The sequence below is a fragment of the Haliotis cracherodii genome, unplaced genomic scaffold, assembly GCF_022045235.1.
Source record: "Haliotis cracherodii isolate W230 unplaced genomic scaffold, xgHalCrac1.p SCAF_14, whole genome shotgun sequence".
Lineage (NCBI taxonomy): Eukaryota > Metazoa > Mollusca > Gastropoda > Lepetellida > Haliotidae > Haliotis > Haliotis cracherodii.
The window spans coordinates 13,694,748-13,712,311 of record NW_027266269.1 but is presented as its reverse complement, the minus strand read 5'-3'; the positions used below and the strand labels follow the sequence as shown (position 1 = coordinate 13,712,311).

At 38.5% G+C, this 17,564-nt stretch overlaps 1 protein-coding gene across 1 annotated transcript; it reads left to right on the top strand.

Moving 5' to 3' along the window:
* The first annotated feature begins 936 nt into the window (after positions 1 to 936).
* LOC139460574 (uncharacterized) lies at positions 937 to 16,559 on the top strand. Its single transcript, XM_071242042.1, has 4 exons — positions 937 to 997; positions 7,128 to 7,250; positions 7,977 to 8,054; positions 16,045 to 16,559. Exons 1-4 carry the CDS (start codon positions 937 to 939, stop codon positions 16,515 to 16,517), a joined length of 735 nt encoding a protein of 244 aa, XP_071098143.1. The 3' UTR covers positions 16,518 to 16,559.
* Positions 16,560 to 17,564: the final 1,005 nt, after the last annotated feature.

Genomic DNA, 17,564 nt, shown 5'->3' with positions numbered 1-17,564 from the left:
TGCGGCGTTAAACAACAAACAAACAAACATATTTTGTAATTATAATGAAAACATCATGAACACTACGTTTTCCTTTCTTTACTAACATGCAATGTGTGATTCATGTTGATGGATTCTGTCCCATCCGCTGACAATGTTCTTAATGTACACATTCATGTGGTTAGTTATAACACTTTCAACACATTCGTACAAGGAATATTTACACTGTTGATTTAAAATATCACTGCCAGAATGGTAATCATTCCTTATCGCTGCTACACGAAATGGAACAAAGCCAAATCAAATGGACACAGTGAAGGTAATCGTTTACAGTTTACTCAGTATAAACAATGCTGAATTTCTCTCTGTGAAAAGTGTACATCATTCAGCTGCAACCCTACAACGCAGTACCAGGTGACACACAACTCCTATAATAGCCCCCGTGTTTCGTTGCAGCAGACATCACACGTGCAGCAAACTCCTCTACTTATCAGTTTGAATCATCAACATGGAGTGTGATACGTAGATCGGGTATGGCGATAGTCAACATCTGCATCATGAACCAGAGAAATCAAGAAGTCATGTGTAAATTTGAAACGAGCATGACTCTATCATATCTACCTAAAATTCTGCAACAGGCGGCATTGATCGATGAAACACGACACAGATTACCACGGCGCCACACGAGAGCACGGTTGGGATACTTCACAGCAACTCGCATGTGTGAACTGCTGTTGCATGTATGTTGAAGGATATGATTACAACTGATGATTTTGTGTGTGTGTGAAACAATCATGATGGCAGCAACATGATTGGTTGGTTGGTTTGTTGTTTAACCTCCGCATTCAGCAATATTCCAGCTCTATGGCGGCTGTCAGCACCAAGAAGAAAGTGTTAGATCCTGGAGGAAAACAAATAAATATGACATGAGACTTAGTTGAGTTGTCATTACCAACAATGGTGGGGATAGGAATATCAACGTTGGCAGCCGCCATCCTGCTTGCTTCTCAGTCTTCAGGTAAGCTGAAATTGTTTGGAAATCATATATATATTTATACATACTGGCATTACTACGTGCATATGCTTTGTATTCCTCAAATGTGTGTAGCAGTACTGATCAACAACATGTTCTTCCATGCCATCTAAGGCTCAGTCCAAAGGTGAGTTCCTTGACACTGATCTGTCATACGTTAGTTCCTATTTTTTGTCTTGCTTAGCAACATAGAGGGTATATGTATGGTCGAGTGACCCCTTGGTCGCTCATGGATCGGGTGCCAGATGTGTCCCCCATCACTCAGGGCACCCCTCATATACATTGTACAGCTGGCACGGCACAATATCACTGAAATACTGTGTGGGAACTCTAGACGCAATTCACACAATATGTCATGTGTAACACAATCCCAAGAGGGTCCCCTGATGGATGCTGTGTGGCCCCTGTGTGCATTCGAGATCGCAAATATATCAATATATGCCGAAGATATCTATTGCCACGTATCAGTCATCAGCGATAGGCCTTAACCACGTGTCTTAATGAGGGCACCCTACCATCTGATCATTTCAAATGTTAGACTAATTTTATAAGATTACTAAGAGTAAGTGATCACAATTGTATATCGCATCGGCAATATTGCAGCCATAACGCGATGAGAACAAGTTAGTTATTATATAACACCTGTCGACAATGGACAGTAAAACAGCAAGGTATATATCACAGTATTGGGGTTTAAAACAAACCAGATCAAAATTAAAACAAATGTATTTTCAATAGATTAGTTAATTAAAATTAAAACAAACAACTGAAGCTAGACCACGTTACTGGGAATTATGCAGACTTTCAGTGCTTTTGGTTCCTGCATGATTCTCCAGTGGTTATTTGGACTGCTAACTGATATTAAAAACAAACAAACTATAACCAAGGAAATATGACTCAGATATTTAGATTGTCTTATGTACTAAAACTGACAGTTCACATAAAACATGATTGTTTTCTAAATGTTATTTTGAAGAACTAAGTCAATTGAAGCCATTATATAAAATATTTCAGAAAACATGTAAAACATACATAACCCTGACACGTGTGACGTCATTAATATGGGAAAGCCTTTTAGCACCGTCCAGAATGTTGTATTCAGTACGTCAACAATGGCCTTTGCATTAAATCGACTTATCTGTATGGCACTAGGAATCAGTTGGGTTAAACAGGTGTCTTTGTTGAATTGGGGGCACGGGTGGCCCAGTCGTCTAAAGCGCTGCGATTCGCTGTGCAGAGTTGCGTCCCTTGGACACGCCAGAAACCTATCATTGTGGGTTCGAATCCCGGTTCGCCCGATTATGTTTCTGGGTTTGTCAGCACCATACCCGTGCTCGTGGGTTTCACCGAAGTGGTAAACGTCTGAGACCTGCATCACTTCGGGCTTTCCTCCCACATTAAGCTGACACGCCGTGATATAACTGGAATAATGTGATTTACACTGCGTATCTTTGGCTTATGTAGCCATAAAACCGTTGACAAATAACTGGGGCATACATCATTTAGGGGTATCCGACAACACCTGACCTGGCTGTGCTGTAGAGCGAGAGACTATGATAGCACTATGTATCTTACAAGTATAGCCGATTTCAACATTATAATTTAAACCTTCCTTCTCTCTTAATATCTGTTTAGACCTGCATCCGTACACTTGTCCATGCTGCCAGTTTATGTGCAGGTCATTGAACATAAATACAAGTAATGTATACAATATATGTATAGTATGTTGCGGTGTAAACGTAAACTTGCTTTTTTGTGCCATTTGCCGCGCTTGTTTACCAGAGAGATATAACAGTAACTACTGTCTCCAAGGAGAGATCGTATTGTAATTCTATTATCTTTGTGCAACTCTATTGTCTGTCACAGGTGAAGTCGTAGTGCTGCACGTAACTCATATATGTGCAACTATAAATAGGGCTCCGGTCCTGTCTTACACTGAAAAACAGATAACATGGGGTGTCTTCTAAGGCAAGAGACCATGTCCGAACTATGCCCTTGGTCACCAAACAGGGAATGGATACTCTGTTGGATAAGAGGGTAATGTGATGGTACACCTTCTAGCTGCTGATCATGCGACAGCCTGGTCTGTGTACTTCCCATGGGGTTTAGAGGGAAATATGAGTACACACTGACTCAAAGACCTTGGTAATATAGTGAGTACTCATTTGTTGAGGTGCGATGGGGTAGCCTAGTGGTTAAAGATATACAAATATTGAAATTCAAAATGAACAACAGAATCAGGCGTATTTCTTATTTCCAAACATAATGTTAACATGTCCCATTTTCATTATGGGAACGATCCGGGAGGGTAGCCTGATAGTTAAAGTGTTCTCATCGATTCTCCACATGGTTACAATGTGTGAAACCCATTTCCTGTGTCCCCATGTCGTGTTATTGTTGGAATATTGCTAAAATCGGCGTAAAACTATACCCACTCACTCATCTGTTTGGTAAATAGGACCTGGCACATTGAATTTGTGTCATGTGTAATCTTTATCACAACAGGAATGTGCTGACACTTTCGTCATTTACCACACCTATTTCTTTGCGTGCAGTCCCACCTTAAATTCTTCTGCAAAATGTATCAACGGATACATTAGATTGTCTTGTCTGATAGGCATTTCTTAGAAGACACGTGTATTGTTGTTCATACAAGAGACATAGATATCTCTTTCTGCTGATAAGATAATATTATTCAAGAAATTATAGTCACTGTAGTTCCCAGTAAGTTAGCAAAGTCAGTGGAAATAACATTGATATCAAATTGTCGTTCAATAAACAAGCTCAGATCAAGCCAAAACTTCTCCATGTGCTGACGGGAAACAAAGAATTTATATCCATTTTCTCTAACAACTCAGTTTATGTATTTTGTTCAGATATAGCATCGGAAGCTTTCACAGAATCAATCAACATTAACAACCCTTTCGTATATTGTGTCTTATTTTCGTGCTTCATGTTTTCACAAATAAATCTACATGGAATGAGTCCAGTTTGGTTCTCATGAATAACCGTATCAAGAGCATATGCCTATTGATATACATGTTCAGTTTCTATTAACAAACGTGATGGGGCGCCAGTGTTTTTGTAGTCTTGTGTCCTCTCCCGATGTAGGTATACAGGTAATAATACCCATTTTCATAGTCAGGGTCAGCTGATTGTTGTTAAATGATTCTTTAATATATCAAAAAATCCAATTACCTTACAAACGCCACAAGGAACTCTATTGAATATCCGCCTAACCCCAGAGTTTGATTATGTTTCACTGACTTTATGGCTCTGGATATTTATTCCATTTCAACTAGGGGCGGTCGGGTAGCCTAGTGGTTCAAGCGTTCGCTCGTCACGCAGAAGACCCGGGTTCGATTCCCGACATGGGTACATTGTGTAAAGCCCATTTCTGGTGTCCCCCGCCGTGATATTGCTGGAATATTACTAAAAGCGTCGTAAAACCATACTCACTCACTCACTCCAATTCAACTGCATTTTTTCCGAATTTTACTCAGAAATTGTCAGTGTTGGCGTTTCCATTTCTTTATATATATATAGAGTTTCTTCATCAATTTCACTTTTACAGGTTTCATAGAATTTGACTTATCTAGATCTGTTTTCAATTTGTGACAATTTCTCTGTTATCTGAAACTTGATTAAGAATAGATTTGCTGGTGTAGATCTGCATGTTTCCAGAAATAGAAATTCGTTAATATTAAACTTCAGAATCAAATGGTCAGAACCCAATATATATAACTTGTGTGTTTAATCTATTTATCTTTCCTTGGTTTCCTCGTCGATAATTGTTTTAATCATTTTTTATATTTACCAGACGTATATTACATGTTTGTCCCTGTAAACATAACAGTAAAGATTTGCATCACAATTCATTGACCATTAAAATTAAAAACATTTCATATCACATATCACAATATTAACATATATTCACATGCAACAACAGAACAGAATTCGTCACATGTGCATTCCCAACGGATTACCAAAACATATTTAAACATGGGAAAACAGCATGTAAATGAGACTCATCCATTTGTAAAACAAGACCAATGGATTGATATGGTCCTGACAATTTTTGTGATGTGTTCGTGCTCTGGGAAGCACATGATCAACGTGAATGGAAATAAAGCCAAATGAAGCACAGGACACGTCTCTACCAACATGCGGATTTCCAGCGGGACTTTTATTTGCGTGAGGAGGAATACAAAATATTCGGCTTATAAAAAGGAAAAAATAGCGCCAATCCAGAATGAGCCAAACCAGATTTGGTTTCAACTGACCAGAACGAGTTTCACTGAGCAAGAACAACGACGTTAGAAGATGGTACTTGGTGTTACCCTGCCTGGCGCTCGGCAATAAAGGGCTAAAACAAGGGCTGGTCGGCTCGAAGTTAATATACTGTTTCTGAGAGGGGTATTCTGTTAAACTGCGGCATGGCATCTCAGTGGGTTAACATTATAAAATAGGCATCAGTCCGGACAAGTACAAGCAGACACACACACACACACACACACACACACACACACACGCACGCACGCACGCACGCACGCACGCACGCACGCACACACACACACACACACTTCATTTAGGGGGCACCGGTGGCCCAGTCGTCTGAGGCGCCGCGATTCGATGTGCAGAGTTGAGTCCAGAAACCTATGATTGTTAGTTCGAATCCCGGTTCGCCCCGATTATGTTTTTATGTTTGTCAGCACCATACCCGTGCTCGTGGGTTTCACCGTAGTGTTAAACGTCTGAGACCTTCATCACTTCGGGCTTTCCTCCCACATAAAGTTGACACGCCGTGATATGAGTGGAATACTGTTAAAAGCGGCGTTAAACCCAACTCACTCACTCACTTCATTGACATACAGGGCCGTTAGAAAGAAACACAGGGCAGTTACAAAGAAACACAACCTGCTGAATAACATTGGATGTGACACATCCTAGAGGTGTAAATACTTCAACACTCGGGGCACAGCCGGAAACATTACAACTTGTCAGTTAATAACCATACATTCATGTAGAGGCACACATTTTAGTTTCTCACCACCAGTATGTACACTGCGGTGTAATAACAGACCGTATTACCTGCCCGTGAAGAGATCACCCGTTTAATAAACATGCAGCTGTATTACGCATTGTGTAATTCTAAAACGCGTGCTCATATACTCTCGGAACAAGTTTCACCAACAAATATTGAAAGCTCTCAACATCCCTTTGCTTATTCAACGACATTGCGTGTGGATATGATAGATCACTGAGAGGAGCTTATGCACACTCGATGACCTCAGCAACCTTGTTGCTAGGCTGACGTCACATGGCATTGTTTCGCCGATGGAACTTGCAACAAAATTCCACAAATTACGTCATCGGGTAGTGTGACGTAATTGTAAACTTTGAGGTGCAAGGCGCCGTTCCACAAGGCGATCGTACTGTAACGACAGTCGTTAATCTATTTTAAAGTATGTGAGTTCCGATAATATTAGCGCTACGATAATTTTGTGGAATGGACGCCTGAATTCCAAAGGTGGACCGTTAGATGGTATTAAATTCATACGTTTCAACTTTTGACGTGTTTGAAGTATTATTCAGTCAAACTCAATTACATTATGCCATGGATCGTCAGGGTGTCAGCCTATTCACACTCAACAGTATAATTCTGAAAATGATATGAATGGCAAGTAATAAATAAAATACTCAACTCGCTCCCGTGTAAAACTAATTTTATGAAACTCGTGAATAGTTGTGGTATCTCACTCGTTTCATAACATGTACGTGTACATGGGAGCTCGTTTAGAATTCTATATATGTTGCATCTCATTCGGAATCCAACATCTACTGCAGGATGTTTAGTTCCAGAGACACACTGGCAACAACTGTACAGCTGGAAATTAAAGAGTTCCGAGCTGCAACATTCATTATTTGTATTTGTACTGGTCTCCGTATCAGTTAAGCTGTATTTACCTTATTGCAGGTGACACTGTTTATTCCTCTGAGCTAGCGTGAACTGGACATATTTATATACATATAAATACTGACTTATCATGACGCTATAGATTGCCTACAGTCAAGATGATGGCGAAAGAATTGATGATCACATTGCTCTGTGTAGGCGTGACAATTCGGAAGACCACTCCGCGGGTTCTGCCAACCTCAACACCATGCATTGCCACTCAGACGTTTCTCGATGAATTGCGGCAGATGCTTAAGACGGAACAGAATACGTCGAATTCTGGTAAGACAGATTTGTTCCTTCGTTGACCTCCTTGTTTCTATATCTTTGGATTAAACTAAATTCTATTTGCTGATGAATGTCCATTGTTTCATCAACTTAAAAGGCTGAGGCTGCACATAAAGGAATGATAACTGCCAAATGACGGAAACGTGTAAGTTGAACACATTCAAGCTGATGACACACTCTTGTACAGCCTACCGAGCAGGTGACGCCCTCAGCCAGACTTTTACTATGTGTTTGTTCACATCGTTATTCTGTCAAAGGCAAAGGGGTTCATTACTTTATCATGAAAACCAGGGGAAAGGCTAATATGGAGGAATGTTTTATCTCTGGGTTGTGTTTGCAAGTGCTAACAATGAAAGAGGAAATGTGAAAGTGCATCAGTGTTTATGAAAATAATGTTCTTTGTATAAGTAATCATGTCTTCTAATCAACGAAATACTCATGTATTTCCTATCAATATCCGTTAAAACATTACATTAGGGTATATCACAGAATATGAGTGTCTCTTTAGTATTACTTTTGTAAATATATTATTGAAATTGTGTCCCATGTAGCAGGGTCCGCCCACGTGGAGTGAATCAAGGTTTATGACACAGTTTGTCAGTACATTTGTAGATGTTTCCCAAACCAAGTAAATGTCCACAACAATTATCCACAATTCACACACCAATTATATAGACATGTATGCATATATATTGAAATACCAATATTTTTGTGTTACAGGTAAGGGTACTGGTGGTGCTATCTACACGCGATGGGGAAAAACAGAATGTCCGTCTAAAACGGAACTTGTGTATAAAGGTGAGATAAACCTGACACCCTCTATTCAAACCATTTTTTTCTTTGATGTACAGTCAAACTGTGAACGGAGCTAGATGTTTAGTTGTATCTAATTAATACACATAGTGCCCAGTGAGATTACGGAGTGAACTACACATGCAGATATTATCTAGTCACATTGTGAAATGATCTATGCATGCAGATATCATCTCGTCACATTCTGAAGTCAGCTATGCATGCAGATATTATCTAGTCACATTGTGAAGTGAGCTATGCATGCAGATATTATCTAGTCACATTGTGAAGTGAGCTTTGCATACATATACTATCAAGTCACATTGTGAAGTGAGCTATGCATGCAGATCTTATCTAGTCACATTGTGAAGAGATTTATGCATGCAGATATTGTCTAGTCACAGTTTGAAGTGAGCTATGCATGCAGATATTATCGAGTCACAGTGTGAAGTGAGCTATGCATGCAGATCTTATCTAGTCACATTGTGAAGTGAGCTATGCATGCATATATTATCTAGTCACATTGTGAAGTGAGCTGTGCATGCAGATATTGTCTAGTCACATTGTGAAGTGAGCTATGCATGCATATACTGTCTAGTCACATTGTGAAGTGAGCTATGCATGCAGATCTTATCTAGTCACATTGTGAAGTTAGCTATGCATGCAGATCTTATCTAGTCACATTGTGAAGTGAGCTATGCATGCAGATATTATCAAGTCACACTGTGAAGTGAGCTATGCATGCAGATATTAGCTCGTTACATTCTGAAGTGAGCTATGCATGCAGATATTGTCTAGTCACATTGTGAAGTGAGCTATGCATGCAGATATTATCGAGTCAAATTGTGAAGTGAGCTATGCATGCAGATATTGTCTAGTCACAATGTGAAGTGACCTATGCATGCAGATATTATCGAGTCACAGTGTGAAGTGAGTTATGCATGCAGATCTTATCTAGTCACATTGTGAAGTGAGCTATGCATGCATATATTATCTAGTCACATTGTGAAGTCAGCTATGCATGCAGATCTTATCTAGTCACATTGTGAAGTGAGCTATGCATGCAGATCTTATCTAGTCACATTGTGAAGTGAGCTATGCATGCAGATCTTATCTAGTCACATTGTGAAGTGAGCTATGCATCCAGATATTGTCTAGTCACATTGTGAAGTGAGCTATGCATGCAGATATTGTCTAGTCACATTGTGAAGTGAGCTATGCATGCAGATTTTATCTAGTCACATTGTGAAGTGAGCTATGCATGCAGATCTTATCTAGTCACATTGTGAAGTGAGCTATGCATGCAGATCTTATCTAGTAACATTGTGAAGTGAGCTATGCATGCAGATATGGTCTAGTAACATTGTGAAGTGATCTATGCATGCATATATTGTCTAGTCACATTGTGAAGTAAGCTATGCATGCAGATATTATCTAATCACATTTTGCAGTAAGCTATGCATGCATATATTGTCAAGTCACATTGTGAACTGACCTTTGCATGCATATATTATCTAATCACATTGTGAAGTGAGCTATGCATGCATATATTGTCTAGTCACATTGTGAAGTGAGCTATGCATGCAGATAGTATTTAGTCACATTGTGAAATGATCTATGTAGCAGATATTATCTCGGCACACTGTGAAGTGAGCTATGCATGCTGATAGTATCTAGTCACATTGTGAAATGATCTATGCATGCAGATATTATCTCGTCACATTGTGAAGTGAGCTATGCATGCAGATATTATCAAGTCACACTGTGAAGTGAGCTATGCATGCAGATATTAGCTCGTTACATTCTGAAGTGAGCTATGCATGCAGATATTGTCTAGTCACATTGTGAAGTGAGCTATGCATGCAGATATTATCGAGTCACATTGTGAAGTGAGCTATGCATGCAGATATTGTCTAGTCACATTGCGAAGTGAGCTATGCATGCATATATTGTCTAGTCAGAATGTGAAGTGAGCTATGCATGCAGATATTATCGAGTCACATTGTGAAGTGAGCTATGCATGCAAATATCATCTGATCACATTTTGAAGTAACCTATGCATGCATATATTGTCAAGTCACACTATGAAGTGAGCTATGCATGCATATATTATCTAATCACATTGTGAAATGATCTATGCATGCAGATATTGTCTAGCCACATTGTGAACTGAGCTATGCATGCAGATATTATCTAGTCACATTGTGAAGTGAGTTAAGCATGCAGATATTATCTAGTCAGATTGTGAAGTGAGCTATGCATGCATATATTATCTCATTACATTGTGAAGTGAGCTATGCATGCATATATTGTCTAGTCACATTTTGAAGTGAGCTATGCATGCAGATATTGCCTAGTAACAGTTTGAAGTGAGCTATGCATGCATATATTATTTAGTCCCATTGTGAAGTGAGCTATGTATGCAGATATGGTCTAGTAACATTGCAAATTGAGCTATGCATGCAGATATTGTCTAGTCACATTGCGAAGTGAGCTATGCATGCAGATATTGTCTAGTCACATTGTGAAGTGAGCTATGCATGCAGATATTGTCTAGTCACAGTTTGAAGTGAGCTATGCATCCATATATTATCTAGTCACATTGTGAAGTGAGCTATGCATGCAGCTATTTTCTAATCACATTTTTAAGTAAGCTATGCATGTATATATTGTCTAGTCACATTGTGAAGGGAGCTATGCATACAGATATTGTCTAGTCACAGTGTGAAGTGAGCTATGCATGCAGATATTATCTAGTCACATTTTGAAGTGAGCTATGCATGCATATATTGTCTAGTCACATTGTGAAGTGAGCTATGCATGCAAATATCATCTGATCACATTTTGAAGTAACCTATGCATGCATATATTGTCAAGTCACACTGTGAAGTGAGCTATGCATGCATATATTATCTAATCACATTGTGAAATGATCTATGCATGCAGATATTGTCTAGCCACATTGTGAACTGAGCTATGCATGCAGATATTATCTAGTCACAGTGTGAAGTGAGCTATGCATGCAGATATTGCCTAGTAACAGTTTGAAGTGAGCTATGCATGCATATATTATCTAGTCCCATTGTGAAGTGAGCTATGTATGCAGATATGGTCTAGTAACATTGCAAATTGAGCTATGCATGCAGATATTATCTTGTTACATTGTGAAGTGAGCTATGCGTGCAGATATTGTCTAGTCACATTGTGAATAGAGCTATGCATGCAGATATTGTCTAGCCACAGTGTGAATTGAGCTTTGCATGTATATATCATCTGGTCACATTTTGAAGTAAGCTATGCATGCATATATTGTCAAGTCACATTGTGAAGTGAGCTATGCATGCAGATATTATCTAATCACATGTTGAAGTAAGCTATGCAAGCATATATTGTCATGTCATATTATGAAGTGAGCTATGCATGCAGATATTATCTAATAACATTTTGAAGTGAGCTATGCATGCATATATTGTCTAGTCACATTTTGAAGTAAGCTAGGCATGCATATATTGTCTAGTCACATTGTGAAGTGATCTATGCATGCAGATATTATCTAATCACATTTTGAAGTGAGCTATGTATGCAGATATTATCTAGTCACAATGTGAAATGATCTATGCATGCAGATAGTATCTAATCACATTGTGAAAAGATCTATGCATGCAGATATTAACTTGTCACATTGTTAAGTGAGCCCATGTATTCAGATATTGTCTAGTCACACTGTGAAGTGAGCTATGCATGCAGATATTGTCTAGTCAGATTGTGAAGTGAGCTATTCATGCAGATATCATCTGATCACATTTTGAAGTAAGCTATGCATGCATATATTGTCAAGTCACACTGTGAAGTGAGCTATGCATGCATATATTATCTAATCACATTGTGAAGTGATCTATGCATGCATATATTGTCTAGTCACATTTTGAAGTAAGCTAGGCATGCAGATATTGTCTAGTCACATTGTGAAGTGATCTATGCATGCAGATATTATCTAATCACATTTTGAAGTGAGCTATGTATGGAGATATTATCTAGTCACAATGTGAAATGATCTATGCATGCAGATAGTACCTAATCACATTGTGAAAAGATCTATGCATGCAGATATTAACTTGTCACATTGTGAAGTGAGCCCATGCATGCAGATATTGTCTAGTCACATTGTGAAGTGAGCTATGCATGCATATATTGTCTAGTCACATTGTGAAGTGAGCTATGCATGCATATATCATCTGATCACATTTTGAAGTAAGCTATGCATGCATATATTGTCAAGTCACACTGTGAAGTGAGCTATGCATGCATATATTATCTAATCACATTGTGAAGTGATCTATGCATGCATATATTGTCTAGTCACATTGTGAAGTGAGCTATGCATGCAGATATTATTTGGTCATATTGTGAAATGATCTATGCATGCAGATATTATCTCTGCACATTGTGAAGTGAGCTTTTTATGCATATATTATCTATTCCCATTGTGAAGTGAGCTATGCATGTATATATCATGTAGTCACATTTTAATGTGAGCTATGCATGCATATATTGTCTAGTCAAATTGTGAAGTGATCTATGCATGCAGATATTATCTAATCACATTTTGAAGTAAGCTATGCTTGCATATATTGTCTAGTCACATTGTGAAGTGAGCTATGCATGCATTTTATGCCTAGTCACAGTGTGAAGTCAGTTATGCATGCAGATATTATATCGTCACATTTTGAAGTGAGCTATGCATGCATATATTGTCTAGTCGCATTTTGAAGTGAGCTATGCATGCAGATCTTATCTAGTCACATTGTGAAGTGAGCTATGCATGCAGATGTTATCTAATCACATTTTGAAGTAAGCCATGCATGCATATATTATCTTGTCACATTGTGAAGTGAGCTATGCATGCAGATAGTATCTAATCACATTGTGAAGTGAGCTATGCATGCATATATTATCTAGTCACAGTGTGAAGTGAGCTATACATGCAGATATTATCTAATCACATTTTGAAGTGAGCTATGCATGCATATATTGTCTAGTCACATTGTGAAGTGAGCTATGCATGCATATATTGTCTAGTCTCAGTGTGAAGTCAGTTATGCATGCAGATATTATATCGTCACATTTTGAAGTGAGCTATGCATGCATATATTGTCTAGTCGCATTTTGAAGTGAGCTATGCATGCAGATGTTATCTAATCACATTTTGAAGTAAGCTATGCATGCAGATATTGTCTAGTCACATTATGAAGTGAGCAATGCATGCATATATTATCTCGTTACATTGTGAAGTGAGCTATGCATGCAGATCTTATCTAGTCACATTTTGAAGTGAGCTATGCATGCAGATGTTATCTAATCACATTTTGAAGTAAGCTATGCATGCATATATTATCTAGTCACATTGTGAAGTGAGCTATGCATGCAGATAGTATCTAATCACATTGTGAAGTGAGCTATGCATGCATATATTATCTAGTCACAGTGTGAAGTGAGCTATGCATGCAGATATTGTCTAGTCACATTATGAAGTGAGCTATGCATGCAGATATTATCTCGTTATAGTGTGAAGTGAGCTATGCATGCAGATCTTATCTAGTCACATTTTGAAGTGAGTTATGCATGCAGATGTTATCTAATCACATTTTGAAGTAAGCCATGCATGCATATATTATCTAGTCACATTGTGAAGTGAGCTATGCATGCAGATAGTATCTAATCACATTGTGAAGTGAGCTATGCATGCATATATTATCTAGTCACAGTGTGAAGTGAGCTATACATGCAGATATTATCTAATCACATTTTGAAGTGAGCTATGCATGCATATATTGTCTAGTCACATTGTGAAGTGAGCTATGCATGCAGATATTATCTAATTACATTGTGAAGTGAGCTATGCATGCAGATATTGTCTAATCCCATTGTGAAGTGAGCTATGCATGCATATATTGTCTAGTCACATTGTGAAGTGAGCTATGCATGCAGTTATTGTCTAGTTACATTGTGAAGTGAGCTATGCATGCAGATTGTCTTGCTACATTTTGCTGTGATCAATGCACTCATGAGGTATGCAAACATTGATTACTTTGTCCCATTGTGTAGTAAGGTACGCATATGCATATACGATCTTGTCAAATTGTGTTGGGAACCACGCATTGTGTCTCCCTTCAGATTCAACAGAAAGTATTACCAATCCAAATTATATCAGGGTAATGTTTACCTCCACTTTCTGACTGGTTGATCAGATAACCATGTTGCCACATTGCACAACCTGTTGTGAGAAGTCATGGAAGTTCGTACTTGCTTATCAAAACTTATTGTTTTCTTTTGATTTCGCTCTTGCAATTGACATACATTACCATCTTGTATTTTGTGCTAAAACACCATTATCATAAATAAGCAGGACAAGTAAACTTTATCTCCGGACAAATGTTTCTTACTGTCTAGTTGTTCAAGTTCACAAATTTGATATTTCCCCACCCTTGCTATGCATCCACATATAATACACATGCTACTAGTCATGTTATTTAGTGTATACATATGCAGATACACATTTTCTCATCACATTGTGTAGTAACCAGTGCGTACAAAGATTGTCTAATCACACTCTATAATGAGCTATGCACACATAGTTTGTCTAATGGATGGATCGATAGATGGATGTACGAACAAACGAAAAGAGTGACAGATGGATGGACTATCTGCCTAACCACAAGTGCCTAACCATAATTAACCGTGTTTGTAATGTACAATGTACATGTAATTACATTGATTATCTTTTGACAAGGTCCTTGCTAAATACGATCTGTCTACTATGTCCCCCCCCCCCCCTCCCCCCAGTAACTACTCCACAAATGATGCGGTACTTTGTCAACATAAAGGTACGTCCTGACTTGGTTGTATAAAAATATAGAAACCACATACGTCAAATTTACAACATTGCAAAACTTGGACTCGGGGCTCATTCATCTGTTTGTTTAGAACAAGTTCCACATGTACACAAAGTTGCAGTGGTGGGTAATGTATTAAAATAAAGAATGAACAGACTCAATCAGTACAGATCAGTACTATGTATGCAAGGAAGCTTTGCTTGTCCAATCGTTGCAATTACTTATATTGTGGAACGCACATGTGCGGAACCACATTCTAGAATAAAAATAACAAACATCCGATACATGTATCACACTATAAAACTAAAACTGTACGTGGGCAAACAAAAATATAGTTATGCACTTCAGATTTTCCCCTTGCAATCTTGGATCATTTTCTTATTCAGGGACTAATACAAAATCGCCAAGATACAGAAATATTATCAGCGCGAACCGTTATTCGTACCGTTATTCGCACCGGAGGTGTATGCCAGGGGTACGGGACGCAGCTCTGAATTCCGAGTTTTTTTAAAAGAAAATTAATATGGTAGGATCCATCATCTTCAAGTTCAGGTTATGCACACATACAAGATTTACAAGTTCTCATCAATATTTCGAAAAACTAAAATACATCTAGTTATCACATATTATTCTCTCAGGTAAATACAAAGGGGGGACATCGAATGCTGTCAAAGGTCTGTCTATATCGTCGAGAGTCATTGTTGGAAATGGATAATTTTATCATAGTTAAAATAACAATTCTCACCACGTCCCGGGATGAGATAAACATTGTATTTGAAAAAATAAACTAAAACTGTGTTGTGCAGCTTTACTTCTAAAACTGACTACAATTCCTTCCTCGTTACGGTAAAATGTATGCGTAATTCAGGGATGCATCTGTCGCAGGTGTGCGTGAAATATATGTGACGTAATAGGCGTCTCATGACCACGCGAAACGTCATTCTGTAAACAGTATCCAAAATGGTGAAAAGTTCATCAAGGGGTCAAGAGGATTGACTTATGTCCTTTGAGCACCCATGGTTTTAAGCCAGATTCTGTATCTAAGTAACCAGAACATGTAAGTGATGATTGTTTTGACTAAGCTAACTGTATCATTATCACAGGAATAGCTGGTGGAAATGATCACAATACAAAGGCTGGCCCTGCTAATATCCTGTGTCTGCCTGAGAAGCCCGAGTATGGAAACCACACCCCTGGATTTCAGGCTCATGGTGCAATCTATGGTACAGAATATGAAACCAGTGGTCATTCCTTCAGTTTCAAAAACCTCCATGACCATGACGTTCCCTGTGCCGTGTGTAGAAGCAGAACCAAGACAAGCGTCATCATGGTGCCTGCCAAGATGTCCTGCTTCCCTGGATGGCGAGTTGAGTACACGGGGTACCTGATGGGTGGCCATTACAATCATGCTGCTAATGAGTATCTGTGTGTTGATGGAGATGCAGAGAAGGTTCGTGGTGGCCATGAAAACAAGAACGGGCAACTCTTGTATCTTGTTGAAGGTGTTTGTGGTTCCCTGCCATGTCCACCATACAAGAACAACTGGGAGTTGACATGCGCTGTTTGCTCTAAGTAAGCCACAGATTTGATACTTAACTGACATATGTGAATAAAGCATATTGACATACGTATATATGAATTATTGTGAGCAACAAAACAATTATAGACGGTTTATGCTTTTATTTAACTCTGAAGTGTTAGGTTGCACACAGGTTTTTGTTATTATGGGGAATGCTGGTTGAATGATGTGGCAAATACTCAATGTAATCTGGAATCATATAGTAGTCGCAGTTATGGAGTAACTATGTTCATTCAGTTGAGTGATTGAGCTGATCTCCTGGTCAGCAGAAACAGTATCAGTGCAATAGGCAGGCAAAGAACACTAAATCATTTACCAAAGTTTTATTTTTGTTTAAAACAACAATTACAAACAACAATTACTATGGTACTTTAATTCACATTTACAAACTTTCTGAATACCCAAATTTCTATTACGATCATGATTACGATGTTATGGTGATATGTTTATGACATATTAGTAGGTCACACCCCATGCACTGTTTTATCCTGAATTACAAAGCGTGGTATATGTAGTTTTAACACTTGCAAGACAAATCTTACCTGTTCTTATGTCACTTTAGTTTGTTGATATTTGCTTCGTTTCACTACATATATTCGAAGGACAAGATACGTTGTTTCGACACTATTTCTGCTCATCCCTGAGTGAATGATGGGAGCACTTTCTTTAATGGAACTAGTCGCAAATATTTTGCAGCCTCAAGAACATTTATGTTGCGTGAGTTGTGTTTAACAGTTTGTCTGTTTGTTGTTTAACGCCACACACAGCAATATTCCAGCTATATATACGCATGTAAATAATTGAGTCTGGACCTGAAAAATCCGGTGGTTGGTATCATGAACATCGATCTACCCAATTGGGATTCGATAACGTGCATCAACTAAGTCAGCCTGACCACCCGACCCGGTTACTCGCCTCTTATGACAAACATAGTCGCCTTTTACGGGAAACATGGGCTGCTGAAGATCTATTCTAACCCGAATCTTCACAGGTCGGTTTAACAGTACTTCAGTGATATCACAGCGTATAAGATTGATTTGAGAG

What these genes read in the sequence shown, in the direction of transcription:
- LOC139460574 (XM_071242042.1), top strand. Translation starts at nt 937, where the DNA reads ATGGTGGGGATAGGAATATCAACGTTGGCAGCCGCCATCCTGCTTGCT. An exon ending in GCTTGCTTCTCAGTCTTCAG is followed by an intron (nt 998 to 7,127) that starts GTAAGCTGAAAT and finishes TGCTCTGTGTAG; the next exon opens with GCGTGACAATTCGGAAGACC. An exon ending in AACGGAACTTGTGTATAAAG is followed by an intron (nt 8,055 to 16,044) that starts GTGAGATAAACC and finishes TCATTATCACAG; the next exon opens with GAATAGCTGGTGGAAATGAT.